This window comes from Elgaria multicarinata, chromosome 3 (genome assembly GCF_023053635.1).
Source record: "Elgaria multicarinata webbii isolate HBS135686 ecotype San Diego chromosome 3, rElgMul1.1.pri, whole genome shotgun sequence".
NCBI lineage: Eukaryota > Metazoa > Chordata > Lepidosauria > Squamata > Anguidae > Elgaria > Elgaria multicarinata.
In genome coordinates, this window is record NC_086173.1 from 17,045,607 (window position 1) to 17,061,490 (window position 15,884).

At 46.5% G+C, this 15,884-nt stretch overlaps 1 protein-coding gene across 8 annotated transcripts in view; it reads right to left on the reverse strand.

The window, feature by feature from the left end:
- Positions 1–8,174: 8,174 nt before the first annotated feature.
- Positions 8,175–15,884, reverse strand: part of HUWE1 (HECT, UBA and WWE domain containing E3 ubiquitin protein ligase 1) — a 103,902-nt gene continuing 96,192 nt past the window's right edge. For all 8 annotated transcript variants that reach the window (XM_063119425.1, XM_063119429.1, XM_063119426.1 and 5 more), the window contains 11 exons: positions 14,241–14,337; positions 13,920–14,075; positions 13,586–13,831; positions 13,169–13,286; positions 12,494–12,634; positions 11,933–12,220; positions 11,708–11,813; positions 10,749–10,866; positions 10,060–10,241; positions 9,576–9,766; positions 8,175–8,707 (listed from right to left, as the gene is read on the reverse strand). In XM_063119425.1, coding sequence (XP_062975495.1) covers positions 8,605–8,707; positions 9,576–9,766; positions 10,060–10,241; positions 10,749–10,866; positions 11,708–11,813; positions 11,933–12,220; positions 12,494–12,634; positions 13,169–13,286; positions 13,586–13,831; positions 13,920–14,075; positions 14,241–14,337 — 1,746 coding nt within the window. In that variant the 3' untranslated portion in view covers positions 8,175–8,604. The remainder of the gene's footprint in view (positions 8,708–9,575; positions 9,767–10,059; positions 10,242–10,748; positions 10,867–11,707; positions 11,814–11,932; positions 12,221–12,493; positions 12,635–13,168; positions 13,287–13,585; positions 13,832–13,919; positions 14,076–14,240; positions 14,338–15,884) is intronic.

Sequence of the window (15,884 nt, forward strand, 5' to 3'; positions counted from 1 at the left end):
GAAGCGAGAGGCGACGTGGGGGAAGAGCTGTCATTCAAATTCCAATATACTTGGAATTCCATCAAAAGGTTTGCATTCCTCAGGTACTTAAGTCTCACGAGTCCACTCTCAAGACGACGTTTTGATGAGGCAGGGGAAGCGGGACTCGGGAGCCACAGTACTACAAGGACTTCCAAAACAGCTCGAGGACGATGTAGAGGGGTTACTACCAGTACGAAGTGAACTGTGACTTTCTGAAATCCACAACCCCGCCCCAAACCTCCCTGGGGCAGATCTACAACAAGCAGGATAACACTTGGAAAATGTTTTGAAAACTGTATATGGAGTGTGTTCTGGGCCTCAACAGTTGTCACTACAACTGTTATAAACCGTTTTAAAGCAGTAGTGTAGATCCTGCCCAAATCCAGTTTTGTGTGACTTGTTAGAATCGAATCCAAAATCCATTGTTGGCCAATACCTTTATTGGGACCAACCAAAGTTCTACAAAAATGTGCAAGCTTTCAAGTTCAACAGCACATTACTGGAATTATTGGTTGGTCCTAATAAAGGTATTCCCCCAACAATGGCTTTTGGGTTCCCCACCCACCCACTCCATGGACCAGCTTGTCTATCCTTTTTTGTTTCGTTGTTAGAATAAGTACTAGATCTTCCAGTCATAAGTGTTCTATACACTTACTATACAGCACAATCCTATGCATGTTCCATTGGGTTCAATTGACCTTACTTCCAAGTAGAGGACACAGGATTGCAGCCTTAATGACCATGTTCAGACATCACGGTGACTAAGAATTTAAAGCTAAACATGATGGCTTAGCGTGGCATGTGAACCATTCTTAACTATGGTGGCTACATAAGCACGATTTAAACACGCTCATTTGCTGCAAAAGTGTTAGTGGCCTAACCATGGCTTAGTATGTTGCCTGAACAGGCTTATTATGTTTATGTATTTTATACTATTTTAATTACCAACCTTTCCCTAAAGAAGCCTGGGAGCTTTTTGTCTGAGGAGGCACTGAGAAGTGAGAATTCTATTAGAAAGCCCTAATTCCCCTCAGAATTTCTGTTCCTGCCAGCAAAGGTCCATGGAAAATGCAAACTGGACAGCTTCTCTCATTGTGATAGAAACGCTGCAAACGGTTAACTTCTCCTTACTATGCAACTCTTATTTATTTATTTATTTATTTATTTGTTTATTTATTTATTACATTTCTATACCGCCCAATAGCCGGAGCTCTCTGGGCGGTTCACAAAAATTAAAAACATTCAAAGTATAAAACAACAGTATAAAACCATAATATAAAATACAATATAAAAGCTCAACCAGATAAAAACAGCAGCAATGGAAAATTTAAAACACCAAGTTAAAATTTATTTATAGACTGTTAAAATGCTGGGAGAATAAAAAGGTCTTCACCTGGTGTCTAAAAGCATATAATGTAGGTGCCAAGCGAACCTCCTTAGGGAGCTCATTCCACAGCCAGGGTGCCACAGCAGAGAAGGCCTCCTCCTAGTAGCCACCTGCCTCACTTCCTTTGGCAGGGGCTCGTGGAGAAGGACCCCTGTGGATGATCTTAAGGTCCAGGCAGGTACATATGGGAGGAGGCGTTCCTTCAAATAACCTGGCCCCAAGCCATTTAGGGCTTTGATTGTTAGTACCAGCACTTTAAATCGGGCCTGGACCTGGACTGGCAGCCAATGAAGTTGTAGAAGGACTGGCATGATATGGTCTTGCCAGCCAGTCCCTGTTAGTAGGCAGGCTGCCCTGTTTTATACCAGTTGAAGTTTCCGGACCGTTTTCAAAGGCAGCCCCACGTATAACGCATTGCAGTAATCCAAACAAGAGGTTATCAGAGCACGGATAACTGTAGCTAGGCTATCCAACTCTTGCATCCTGATTCTATACATGCCTACTCTGAAGCAAGTCCCCATATACTGTGAGCATGGCAAACATGGGACTTGAGAGCTTTGCGCTGGAATTTGTTATATACTGTTCTCCGGAATCAGCCACAAAAATAAACCCTGTGTAGGCGAAACTGCTACGACTTTACTTCTAGAGGTGCTGGTGTGGAAGGCTTGCAACTTTTCCCCACATACTACAGCTGTTTTTGCTGCTGTGGCCATAGTTCATTTTTATTGTCTTAAATATGCAATACCGCTTTGAGGTACTTGGCCTACAGCTCCCATCAGACCTAGATAGCATGGTGAAGGATTATGGAAGTTGTAGGCTAAAACATTTGGAGGGCCACCAAGGGGTTAAAGGGCTGTGTAGAGCCAGTTACACATATGGTTCAGGTTCTCCAACTTATACAGGGGAGGGGTCAGTAGCTTTGGAGAAAATGAAAGTATCAGCTATGGAACTACCCCAGTACTGAAATGCTCGGCATGTTGATGTTTTGCTGCAGGCAACTTCTACTCGTCCAAGTGACAAATTACAAGGCTTAGGAACTCCACAGGCTCTTGGATGTATTTCTCACTGTAGATATCGTAAGAGGCTAAGTATATCCACACCCCATCCTGTGTCCAATCACTTATTCCGATAAGTGCTCTACTTAAAAATAAATAAATAGTGTGCTCCAACAATGGGGCACTACCTTTCCCATAAGTTCCCCAAAGACAGCCTACGCTAACTGAGCAGGATGTGCCCCATTTTCAAACTTCCACTATCGCATTTGTACCCCACCCTTCCTGGAAGCTCAGGGTAACGTACATAGAATTCTCTAATTTTAACCTCCCAAGAACACTGGGCAGGAGGTTAGACTGAAAAATAGTGTTTATCCTGTGAACGTGGTCGAATAGGGATATGAACCTAGTTCAATGCATCAGAATCCGCTTATGCAGCAATCTGGACACCAGCGGTGACCTTGCAATCTTGACAGGCATGAGATCTTGCACAGCTCTTTCTGACCCACTGAACCCAAATGCTGTAAGTGTGTGCACACAATCACTTTGAGAAACTTTGGAGCACTTTACACATTTATTAGTAATCCCTACACCAACCCTGAAAGGTAGGCCAGTCTTTAGATCGCAGATGGGGTCTGAGGTGAAGAGTGATTTTACTAAGGCCACCTAGTGATTGTGTTGCTGAGGGGTGCAATTTGAGGACAGTTTAGCCCCCCCCTTCCCGCTCCAGTTAGCCATTATACTGGCTCTTATGACTCCCACCCATCCTCTGGGTAAACGAAAAGTGATACACTTGAAATATGCTATATGAATGGTATTATTTCTTGACATCACCGCAGCGGTAATGTTCCATTACTGCCTTGTTGAGGGAAGAGCTGGTGGCACAAGTTTTGCCTCTGTGAACCTAATCAAAAACCTTGGGGTGCACTCTCTTTCTCCGTACCTCTGGTTCAAGTATGTACTGAACAGCTAGGACAGCCCAGATTCAAATCCTCATTCAGCCACAAAAATCACAGGATGGCTTCGGGGCTAGTCATCGTCTCTCAGCCTATCCAACCACAAAGGGTTGATGTGGGGATAAAATGGGAGGGGTGGGGTGAACCATGCATGCTGTCTCCTTGGAGGAGACAGGATATGTATGTTATAAATTGCTTTTAAACACTGCTATCTCTAGGGAGGCCCACTAACAAGAGTGTGAGAACACTTACTATGGAAAGAACGTTATGGTAAGCTACCAAAACAGTGAGGTCAGTTTTGCTATCCATTCCTCACCATCAACTGCCATAGAGGCCAAAAACCTCAAACACTGGAAATTGCAAAGTGATAGCGATAATATTTTGCTTATTGCTCATAGTACTGTGATCACCCCAGCACAGTATAATTCAGGGGTCATACTTCCTGACTGTTAGAGCAGTGAAACCCATGACCTAGGGAGGTGGTGGGCTCTTCTCCCACACTGGAGGCCTTCAAGAGACAGCTGGACAACCATCTGTCAGGGATGCTTTAGGGTGGATTCCTGCAGGTTGGACTCGATGGCCTTGTAGGCCCCTTCCAACTCTGCTATTCTATGATTCTATGATATCACATCATGCAGTAGGATGTTACACAGCATAGGCCATCTACCAATAGAGAATAAACAGCATTAGATGCTTCTTCCTTCTCCTCCTCCCTTCCTAACGATTTACATTGTAATGTACTACAATTGTATACTGGTAAAGCAGTTTCTAGCAGTGATTAGGTGCATTACCCTATTGTCATAGCGATGGGAAAGACAGTAGTCTCTGACTGTCATTGGCTCAGGTGCTATGGGAGAGGAGTGGGCAGGAGACAGACTAATCACTGGACAATCTTCAGTGGACCACCTAGTGGCAGCTGATTGTTGGGATACTTACATAACACACACACACATATCACAGAAGTAGGCAGAGCATGACCTGATTGAGCAAGGCACTTCTATTCTTAAGCAAGAATGCATACTTTAAAAGTAGACCACACAAGACTTGGGTTAGTCCACCCGTGCTTGAGAGGGTCAGAGGAGGCAGAAAGACCTAAGGAAGGAGACAGGAGACTGAGAAGGAAGCAGGGGCAAATACTTTAAAATCCATTGTGCTGTGGGTATGCATGAAGGGGGCTGGACCTCTGGTGAGAACATATTACTCCTGGATTTGGCAATGAACCTGGATGCCCAAGTCTCAGCAGTGTCTAGGAGTGTGTTTGCACAGCTGAGGCTAGTGTGCCAACTGCACTCATTCCAAGAAATGTCTGATCTGGCCAGTCACACATGCCTTGTTTACATCTCATTTTGGTTACTGTAACGTGCTCTACGTGGGGCTGCCTTCGAAAGCTCTTCGGAAACTTCAGCTGATTGAGAATGCTGTGGCCAGACAGTTGACCAAGGCTGACATGAGGCTCCATTACAGTAGCTTCACTGGCTACCCGTCTGCTTCCAGGCAGAATTCAAAGCGTTGGTTATGACCTACAAAGCCCTGTACAGCTTTGGACCAAGCTACCTGAAAAACAGCCTCCTCCCATATGAGCCTGCCCTGTTTTTAAGGTCTCAGGAAATGCCCTTCTTTCAAGACCATGCCTTCAGAGGTACATTTGGTCGCAACCCAAGAGAGGGGCTTTTGGGGGGCCACTCCCAAGCTGTGGAATAAACTCTCAAGGGAGGCTAAGTTTGCTCCCTCTTGGCAGCCAAAGCCCACTTTGTTCAAAAAGGCCTTTGGCCTGTGAGTCTGTTGGGTTGGGTTGGGTGGTTTTTTGTTTTTTCTAAAAATTCTGTGTTTGTTACATTTTCATTGTATAGTACAGTGGTTCCCAAACTTTTTCAGGTGACCGCCCCCTTGGTTCCACAAACTCATGCGCAGTGCCCCCAACCCTACACTATAAAAATAATTATTCAGAATAGCGGTTTTCAACAACCCACTAAGGAAGATAATAAAATTCAAAACAGTAACAATTAATTTAATATTTATTCAAAATCCGAAGCACCCGCTGCAGGCTTGCCAAAGGAGGGAGGGAAAAGAGAGTGAACGCCTCTGTTTTGCAGCTGGCATGGCGGGGCACACCAAGCAGGTTATGTCTCTTCATTAGCATTTAGGTGCCTTTGAAACATTTCAATTCACCGTTAAAAGGACTCTTCTTAAACAGTATTAATACATGTGTGGATTCTTCCCCTATATGGCTTGGGACCAAACTACCTTCTCCCATAAAAATGTCCCTGGGTTTTAAGACCTTCTGGAGAGGCGCTTCTCAGAAAAGACCACCTCAAGCGCCCCACTGACGCCCCCCTATGCAATCCCACTGCCCCCAAGGTGACGGTACCACCCACTTTGAGAACCACTGGTATAGTATGTTGTTGTTTTAACCTATTTAACACTATGCTTGTAAGCAGCCATGAATGCCATTTTTGATAGAAAAATAATCAAATAAATAATAAATATACTTTGCACGCAGAAGGTCCCAGGTGCAATGCTGGCATCTTCTCTAAAATAATTTAAGGTAACAATATGGGGAAGGACCTCTGTCTGAGAGCTGCCAACAGTGTAGACACAGCACTGGGCTAGATGAACCAATGGTCTACTCACTGGAAGGCAGCTTTATGTGAGTATTGGACTACTCACCAGTTGTCAAGGTGAATTCGGGGAAATGGAGAAGGGAAATAAAACAGGAAGAATCGGCAGACGCTGCAAAAGCAAGACTAAAGGATGTGCTTGAAGTAAAAAAAAAGCAAAGTCTTTTTGGCTGCAGACTTATAGCAAGAAGAGAATTCCCATGTGGTTCTAACAGAGGATGTGGAATGGAATGGTTCTTTTAGCTTGACTAACAAGATAACCCCTACCACTGTTCCAGAGTGAGCAGGGAAGAGACCTTGCAGCCAACACTGGAACATCACCACTGCCCAGTTCCTCAAACTAAGCTAATTGGCTATCTCCCCATTGTATACCTGTGAAAGCTCATATTGACATCTTCAGGCTGAGTACACAACATCCCTATTCCCATTTCCTGACGTTGTCCAAGTGACCTTAACTAGTTAAGATTTTAAATCCCCTGGGATAAAGCTGTTCAGTAGGCTCTTGACGGAGGATGTAACTGCTGGAGAGGTAGTGACAAAAACTGGACACAAATGTTAAAGATGGAAGGAGTTATCAGTCAATTTTCTGTCCTGAGTGAAGCAATGGGGGCACAGAATAGAGTAGCAGAGTTTGAAGAGACTTTTGGAGGACAAAAGGACTGAGTGGGTAAGAAGCACATGGGGAAAGCTTTCAAGTGGTTTCAGCAACATACTACTGAAGGTTTTCCCTAGAGCAGGTAAGGTAAATTGGAATCTAAGCGCAGATCTTTGGTTGATTTGCAGTACATTGGTCAGTTTCTGGCTCAGTTCAAACAACACAATAGTCAACGCAGTGTGAAAACTCCACTCAATAGTTGAGTTTTTAGCAGGTACTCCCCAAACAATATGTTCTAACTCCACCATTGTGTGACTGTGGGCTACCGTGGAGTTGAGTAAAATTCACCACGATGTTTGACTGACAGTTTCTCTTCCCCCGGTCCTCCTGATGGTATCCCATCAGCCAGTGCTCCAAAAAAAACCCACCAATTCCGGTGGCTCTCCTAGAGCGGCACTCATTCCTTTCACTGCTCTTGCCAGGGAACTCTGTACTCAGTAGGAAAAGTCAACTCAATGCAACACTGAACTCTACGAAGCCCGCCACATAACACATTTCTCAACGGTGGTGTAAAAATTCCACGGTGCAGTTTTAAAACCACTGCTGAGAAACACGTTGTCTGAACTGAACCTCTGATTCTCAGTTGTCTAGCAGTAACAGCCACTAAAAAGCTTTCCCTGCTAAATTAGATTGCTGAAAAGAAGAAAAAAGCGAATTTCTGTGCGAATGGACTTGTGAGCTTCATTCTGGTACTGATCACAAAGTCCTGGCTGGATCATGTGCTCAGAGGCACCGTTTCTGAATTCTTAGCATGTGTTGCTTGTGCCATTATTTTCCACCAGGCTGCTTGATGGGCCTCAGGCTCCTAGCAACAAAAAAAGAAATCAAGCCCAAAGTTTGCCCACTTTTGCCCTAGTGATCAAACCCTTAAAGAGGTCCCTCCTGTCCTCTTACCACCACATCACCTGTTTTCAAACTCTGAGAGTCTTGTATTTGTTGCAGTAACCGTTAGGTAGTAAACACAGGAAGTTACCTTAGGGATTAATTTCAAGATGGGACAAATATTTGACCCCATTTCCTCAGCATGTGTTCTTTATGCCCACCCCCATCCCCATCCCGTAGTCACACCCCTGCCAAAAAACAAAAAACAACCCTCTCCAAAACTTTGAAAGACCTCCAAATGCAATGCCCAAAATAAATGATTCAGAAGTTATTCTGATTTCCCCCAAACAGTTCAGCGTGGATCTTTTGGGGCAAGGACTGGTGTAGCAGAAGAGATGCAAAACAGAACAGGAAATTGTGTCCTGGGGTGAGGACAGGGAGCTTGTGCCTGAGGCCCCAACCCATTAGATGGAAGCCTTGCCAGCCTCCTTTTGTTTGAACTGTTCAGACACAGCCCCAAGCTATTCTTTCCCAACCTTGTGCACTCCAAACTTCAGTCCAACTGGATTGCTCTGTACGCCAAATGACACGCTAGCTCGGTGATCTCACAGAATACATAGAGCACTCCCCTGCCCGAAATCCTTTCCCCAGACGCCCTTCCCCAAACCAGGGGACTACTCCCACTCCCACCCCTCCTGTCAAAATGAACACAGGCACAGTACGTTCTTATCAAGAGTGCGCTTTTATTTTTTTTATTTTTTTTTTCCTTTTTTGGAATTTTTTTAAACCTTAGGTTCCCCTTCCAGCAGCAAATGGGTGCCAAGGAAAGAGACCAACAAAAGAATCCAAACGCTCCCTCCCGCCGCCTCATCAACACATTCCAAGCACAAATTAAGAAATGCAAACTAAACCAAAAAATATATATATATTTATATATATAATTTGTCTTTTTCTCTCCGGGTTGCACCCCGGCCCCGCCTCCGAAGACGGCTGATTGGCTGGGGGTCTCTGGCTCTCTTCAGTAAGGGGGCAGCAGGGCACGCACACACACACACAGGTGGTTGGAAAAGGGGGAGGAGCATCGCTCGGTTCCACTCCCTCCCGTTGCTCCCCAAGTCTGACAGTAGAAAAAATATGGCAGCTGGAGCCACCCTTACGCCAGGCCAAAGCCCTCCGAGCACTCCTGGATGGCCAGTAGCAGCATGTGACGCAATTTCTCATAGCTCTCATAGGCAGGGAGGTCCAGCTGGTTGAAACTAAAGGAAGAAAGCAGTAAATATGTGAGGGGTGGGAGAGCAGGGGAATAGACCAATCAAGCTAGATTGGAAGGGATGAGGTCTTTGGCTATAGCCTCTCTCTCCCCCGCTCCCCCGCTATCTTTTTTCAAGAGGCAAAACTGAGAGACAGCTTCCTGCAATCCTCTCCCCTCTATGCCATCTCACGTCCTGCAAACTATCCCAACCTCTTAACTGAGGCCATCCTTGCTTGCTTTTCTGGCCAAACCACAAGTATTTGGGAGATCTAAAGCCCTCTTGCATTTCGACACCTGGCAGTGGTTAACTTGAACCAGAGGTCAGCCCCAGAACTTAATGTGAATGTCAAGATTCAGCTCTTGAAGCAGATGATGAAGGTCCCCCTGCACATGTGCTAAGTGCCTTCCCCAGCCCACTGTGACTCCGCCCCACACAAACATCTGGAATTAGGCTTTCCAAGACAGGGTTTGAGCCCTGGCATTCCCTCTTTAGGAATTAACCATCGGCTCACGAGAGTGAGGATATATATTGCCCCTACTAATTTCAATAACACTCATTTTTCCTTTCTCCCTCAGAGCTCCACCCCCTCACAAAAGCCCTAATGATGTACTCAGGTAGGGAGCCCATAGGGGAGCTGCTCCAAAACAATTACAGATCAAGCAAGGAAAGAATTCCTTCAGTAGCTCAGCCATGGTGTATTATGGCTCAAAGGCAGAGCAGGCAGCCAATCAATCCCAGATCATGCAGGGGCTTGGATCAGCCTACTTGAACTTAGTCAGATTTCATGGCACTGTTGTTCATTTAAATTAAGCATTTACTGCAACTCATCACCAACCACGGCTTACATTCAACACATGCATTTGTCCCTTACCACGTGTGAGCAGAAGGCAGTCTGTCTGTTGAGCGGTCGTCTCTGTGGATCTGGAATTTCTGGATACCGTTCATGCCCTCGAGGGCAGCAAAGCCCTGCAAGGGCACCTTGGATGTGCCTGTGACAAACTGCAGGAACTTCGCTCTGTCTGCCTGATCAAAGGAACGCAGCGCTCGCCAGAACCACTGGATCTGTGCAGAAGAATGAAAGGATTGGGGAGTAGTGTCAGGGCTGCTGGCTTCTTCCAGGCAGCGTGAGAAGTTTGGAAGCCTCCAGAAGAAGTGGAGAATACACACCCAGGGGGTGGGGGAGAGGGGCAATACAAGAATGGATCTTTTCTGATAAGAACTTTGCGTCAGGTAGTCCATGAACTAAACAAAGTTATTATCAACACTCAAAGAATATTTAAAGAGGGGGCCTTTCCTGTTACGTCTTGACACTGCTACCATGAAGAAAAGAACTTGCTGGAACTGGAAAGGCTCACCTGGATAGAGTTTGCCTGGTATTTGTGGTACTCTGTGTTGGATTTCAGGTCATCTATGTCAATGGTGGGTAGTCCCGAGATTAGCAGCTCGAGCTCCTGCTCAGTGAAGATGGAGATGAGGCGCTTGGGGATGATCTCGTAGAAGCCCTCCAGGAAGGCAGCCAGCTGCTTGCGGATTGCTCCTGCCAGAAGGGAACAGGGCTCATTACTTTGGGCGGGGGGAGTGACGAAGGCAAAGTATGTTCTAAGCAACCCACAACTCAGGAGAGAATAAAACCGACACGTTAATTCTGTGTCCCATGCTTGCTTAATGTGCACATCTATATAAAATTTACCATTTCTCACAGCGGCCTGGACAAGTTTGCCTCAAGCATGAAATGACCAGCTTTACGCTGACAAGGGTGTGGGTGTGGGTATGGGTGGGTGTTTCTACACTTTCTCCTGCAGCACATTGCTTGGCTTACTCATCCAGCCCATTTTGACTGATTTGTTGAAAAAGCAACATATGAGCAGCCTTGGTATGAGTATGTATTGCGAGAGAACTTGCAACAGTGGGGATGTTAATGTAACATGTAGATGCAAATTAATGTGGCAGGATCCCGTCTTCAAGCACAGATGGGACTAGATCGTCAATTCTCTTCTAGCGGGAACCAGTGTACCTCGTCTGGACACATTTTGCTCCAACGTACCTGTCATTCTCATCTGACACACCAGGTGCACATATTCCTTCTTGTTCTCCTCAGTCACAAGGATGTTGGCCCCGTTGGGCTTAAGGTCACGTACCTCACACACCCCAAACTCTTGAACCTATTTGGGTAGAGGCCAGGGAGAAACAGAAGAACACTAAGCAAGTACAAACTAGATAGCATGAACATCTCTCATCTTCAGCCCCTGTTCAGGTCCACAATTTCTCGCTCAGTTTACCATCAGACAGTTGCTACAGTGAATATTATTTTTATACTGTATTTTGTATTTGTGTTTTTAACCTGTTGGTTGTTTTATTATGGTTTTAATTTTTGTGAACCGCCCAGAAAGCTTCGGCTATTGGGTGGTATAAAAATGTAATAAATAAATAAGTAAATATTACATTTTTATACCGCCCAATAGCCGAAGCTCTCTGGGCGGTTCACAAAACACCACAAGGCTGTTGCCAGAGCCAGATTAACCCCCTTCGCGCAGTAAAAACACAAAACAGTAGCAAAATCACGCCGGATAGGTAGTCCCACAAATGTTGCTTTGGAACACTATGTCCAAACACCTTCCTTGACTCCGCACTCACCACCCAATGCTCCCAAGAACACCATTAACTGTCGCAACCCCACTGCTTTCGCCCACACTATTTGCAGCCAGAGTCCAAATTTTTAAGAGCAAAACAAAACTTGTCCAACAGGAGAATACCGATTTCTAGAGCAATTCTGCAAATCTACAGCTTTCTCCAACAACTATTATGCACAGCAAAACGTATGTGATTGCTGGATGCAAAATTCTAGCGAGATCTTGTACATTATCCATTCTCTATGACTAGGCACTGTTACTAAGTTTGCCCATTCTACAGGACAGCCCTTTGCCTCTTCTCCCTTTAGCTCTAACACCCTCCCCCTTCCAGAGACTTGCCCTGAAATCCTTCCAGTATAAGGGAACAGGTTACCTCTGTGCTGAAGGTGAGGTCGTAGCCCAGTGTGGAGACATCATTCTCCAGGAGATACACCAGTCCCTGGTAGAAATGGTAATCCTCACTCTCCATGTCCGTGTACCTACAAGGTTGAAGGAGACTGGCTGGGTTAGGAGCAGCTCTGATGCACTTTGGGAAAGATAAGAAAGCATGGAGGATGGACTAGTTCAGCAAGAGCCATAAAGCAAATGCCCAACTCACCTGACTGATTTGCCCAGGATATGCTTGTAAAAGGAGCGGGTGAAGTAGCATTCGAGCAACCGGTTGTCATACACTGCCTTGGCCACAATACGCCCGACAAACTTGAAGTAGCTCAGGTGGTTGGGGTTACAGTGAGAGGAAGGATTGATGGTGTAGGTGACCCGATCGCCAGGTGACGTGCGGAAGAGTGCATACATGGGGTTAAACATCTCCCGTGAGATGATCATGTACCACTCACGCAACAGACCTCCAGCATCCTGGCCCTCTTCCCCTTCGAACACTATGTACCTGAGAAAACAAAAGGGAGGGGGGAGAGAGGCATTAGGAAATGCCCAAAGGCATATAATGGGTCTTAAAAAGTTGACAAGGACCTAGTGTCCAGCTATATGCAATCTGCAGAATAAGGGAAAGCCGGCATTTTGATTGGTGCTTTTGATGGGGTGGAGGGTAGCCAAGGTCTCCAAGTAAGGAGAGGCAATAAGCTGCTGCATAAGAGAAGGTTTTAATTTCGGCAGCATGCTACAATAAGAACTAGCATCTGGAAAAGAAGAAAATGCTTACAATCTGTTTTTCATTTCCTCGGGTGATTTGCGATGCAACTCCCGGTAAGAGTCTTCGAAGACATGATCCCGACGCACATGCACAGCCATGTCTTCTTTCCTTAGCCCTTCGTCCAGTCTTTCCAACTCTTGCCGGAAGTACCTGTGGAAGGAAAGCATGCATGCAATCACCATCTCTGACACCATGCAGCCCCCAGAACTAGGACTACAGGAAAACCTCAAAGCTGACCCAAAGAGAAGGGCTGAAGAGACACTGTTCCAAGGTGCAAAGCACTAAAAATGTGACAGTTGTTCTGTTGGATGGTTATGAGACTTTTGTCAGACCTTTGCTGAGGAAGGAGAAGAGTAGCTGCAATCTCTGCAGCATAAAGAGACTGGACAAGCCCACCCCTCCAGTCACTACTAATTCTCCTGACCACAACCCCACATTGACACTGGGGACAATGAACAATGTCAATGGTTTGGGGTAGCTAGATCCTACCTCCACCCTATGGGGCTTCACAGGCTATGAGAATGCCAGCGTCAGCTAGCCTGACACTGGAGCAATCTGCCCTAGTGCTTGAAGGTGGGATGTCCTCCTCTACAACCCCTAGAGTCTCCTGCTGCTTTTCTTTGAAAGGAGGGAACTGAAAGAGTAGGAAACCAAGTATTAAGACCCCCACACCATGAAACTTACTTCCTTTTGACATCAAAGTCCAGGACACGAATGTAATCAACGAGGACAGCAAAGGGGCCATCCGCCAAGTGGGTGGTGGACTGGCGCAGGATCTGGTTCAGCACAGTGCGGTGTGTTTCTACGGGATGAGAACACAAGTGGTGGCCCTTGTTGCGGGCTCCTTAACTGCACTAACTTCCTGGCTTACCATAGATCCCCCAGCTAATGCTTCCGATCAACCCCACACATTGCCATCCTTGACCCACCACCCGTATTCTACCCACGGGGTATTTGATGGTTTCCACACTCCGCCCCAAGTGAGCTTCCAGTTGCCTTTCTGAGACAGACTGCACAGATCCCCATCCCTCCCACCCACTTGTGAAGCTCTTGTGCAAGAGTTCCTCTCCGTTCCCTGAGCATAGCCTAGTTTCAACTTACCTGCAAAGCGGAGGAACTTCTGTGTGTCCGGGGGAAGGCTGGAGGAAATGTGCATGGATGAGGGCTCACGGGAGAAAAAGGGGTCGAGGGAAGAGGGCGTTGCAGGCGTCAGAGGGGCAGGGGAAAGGGGTGGGGGCTCGTCCTTGATGTGAGCCAGCTGGCTCTCCCGAGTGTCACGTACTGGGGGCTTGCTTTCCCGCTCTGTGGCATGCACCAGGAAGAAGGCCTCCACTGCAGGCTGCAGCACTGTAGGGGAGAACAGAAGGTGAGCTTCCGAAAGGCAGCGAGGGGTGACATCTACAGCCTGACCCCCACAAGCAGCCAGGAGCCTTACCAAGCACAGCGTGTTGGTCATGGGACTCTTCCAGCTCCTTCAGACACTCGCCCAGCATGTCCCACAGTTCATCCAGACTGAGCTGCTCACTGAGCAAAGGCAGATCTGGAGGACGCTCCTCTTTCTCCTTCTCACCCTGCTGGGAACCTTCTGACACTGTAGGAACAGAAGGTTTTAGTCCACAGAGATCCTGGATCTTAAAACACGGCCTCCCCCATCCAGGTAGTACAATTTCACGACAGGCAACTCCTTGGAACACAGGGGTGCCAGTTCTCATAACGAGGGAGAACAAGCCTCTCCACTTTAGAGGCAGATACTAACCCACTGATTGGGTGTCTTGCGTGGTGGGCGATGGTTGATCCACATCCATAGGCGATTCATCTCGCCGCACAGAGCCCTCTGCCTGGTTTGACTCCGACTGGACAGAAGAGACACACATCAATGAGGGCTGCAGCCCTATGGCTCCCATAAGGAAGGGTAGAAAATGGACCAAATAGAACTGTACACATGGTAGCCCTACCACTTTACCCACCCCTTACAAAGATCAAAATAGATTAAACATGCCGCTACCACACAAGCTAAAATCTGCAGAGAAGGAATGAACAAAATAACACAGCTACAAAAGTAACAGGGCAGCAGGAAAAAAAAAAGCTAGCAGAAAGCGTGACATGCGTGCATCTGAGAAGTTGGAGCACTTACAGCCTGGATTAATGGTGAAGTGCATGCACTAGACTGGGGAAATTTCTTGGAAAGCAAAGGACAGAGGTGGACAAAGAAGTTGTCATCAGGGATCTTCCTGCAGGGGATAACTCATATTCAACAAGCCCAAACACCACAGGTGTGACCAGTCCACACCTGTCTAGAATATATTTACTGTAAAGCCAGCCAGAAAACCCATGGTGAAGCTGAATAGGATTGGGGCTTCAAAGACGCAGCTATACCACTAAAGTATGTAGAGAGAAGTGGTCTCATGGACTGTACACACATTACTGTCTGGTCTCATTTACTCCAGGGCAGTTGTCACCCAACAAGGTACCCTAGTCTAAGGCTGTCATGCCACTTGTGTGTGTGCAAACGAACTAGATCCTTATCTCGAGCGAATCACCTCCACCCGCTGCAACCCAGAAGTAAACACAACAGCCACCTCTCCGTAAAGCAGTTCAGCAATAAGAAGTAACGGGTGCACAGGTCTTCGGAGTCTGGACTCCCTATCTCACACAACTTCAAGCCATGCAGTGTGGTTGGCTGCGCCTACAGAACAGCTTGTCCTGTTCCAGAGCTACACAGAAGTACAGAATTTATGCTGGACTGGGAGTGACTTAGAGCTACCAAGGATGTTCAGTTCACTCCCTAGTACAGCCAATCCTGCTCTCCAATTTGAGTGGTTTTGGGCTGCGAAAAGAGAATAAGGCTGAAAGGGCTGAGGGAGGCAGAGCCAGGATTAGACTGACGGAGCAGCTGTTGAGCCCCGTAGCTCTTTAGGAGCTCTCCTTTCGATTTTGTGGTTTTTAAAACAAATGTACCAGCAACCGCAGAATGTCGGAAGCACTGAGATTTAGCAGGCGTCAAAAGCTGAGACCACAGCAGCAGGGGTCCCTGGGCCACTTGTGTCTTCTGCCACTTTGCACCTTTGCCACGAGGTGACCACAGCATCAACGTTAACAATGAAAACAAATGTTCAACTATCAGAAAGCACCATTTCGCAATCTGCGAAACTGGTACATGGTCTGTAAGCAATATGTTTCTTCTTACGTGGATCATTTTGGTTTATTTTGAATAATGGGGGGGGGCACCAATGTTAAATAGTCGCTACACACAGCTGCTGTACAGGTGAGTTTTTAACTCCACTTGCACCAGGCTAGCTTGCTCTCTGCAATCATTATTTATCTATTTATACTCAGCTTTTAATCAACAATCTTGGGCCAAACAGTACAGGTAGGTGAAGCCACAAAAAGAATCACGTCC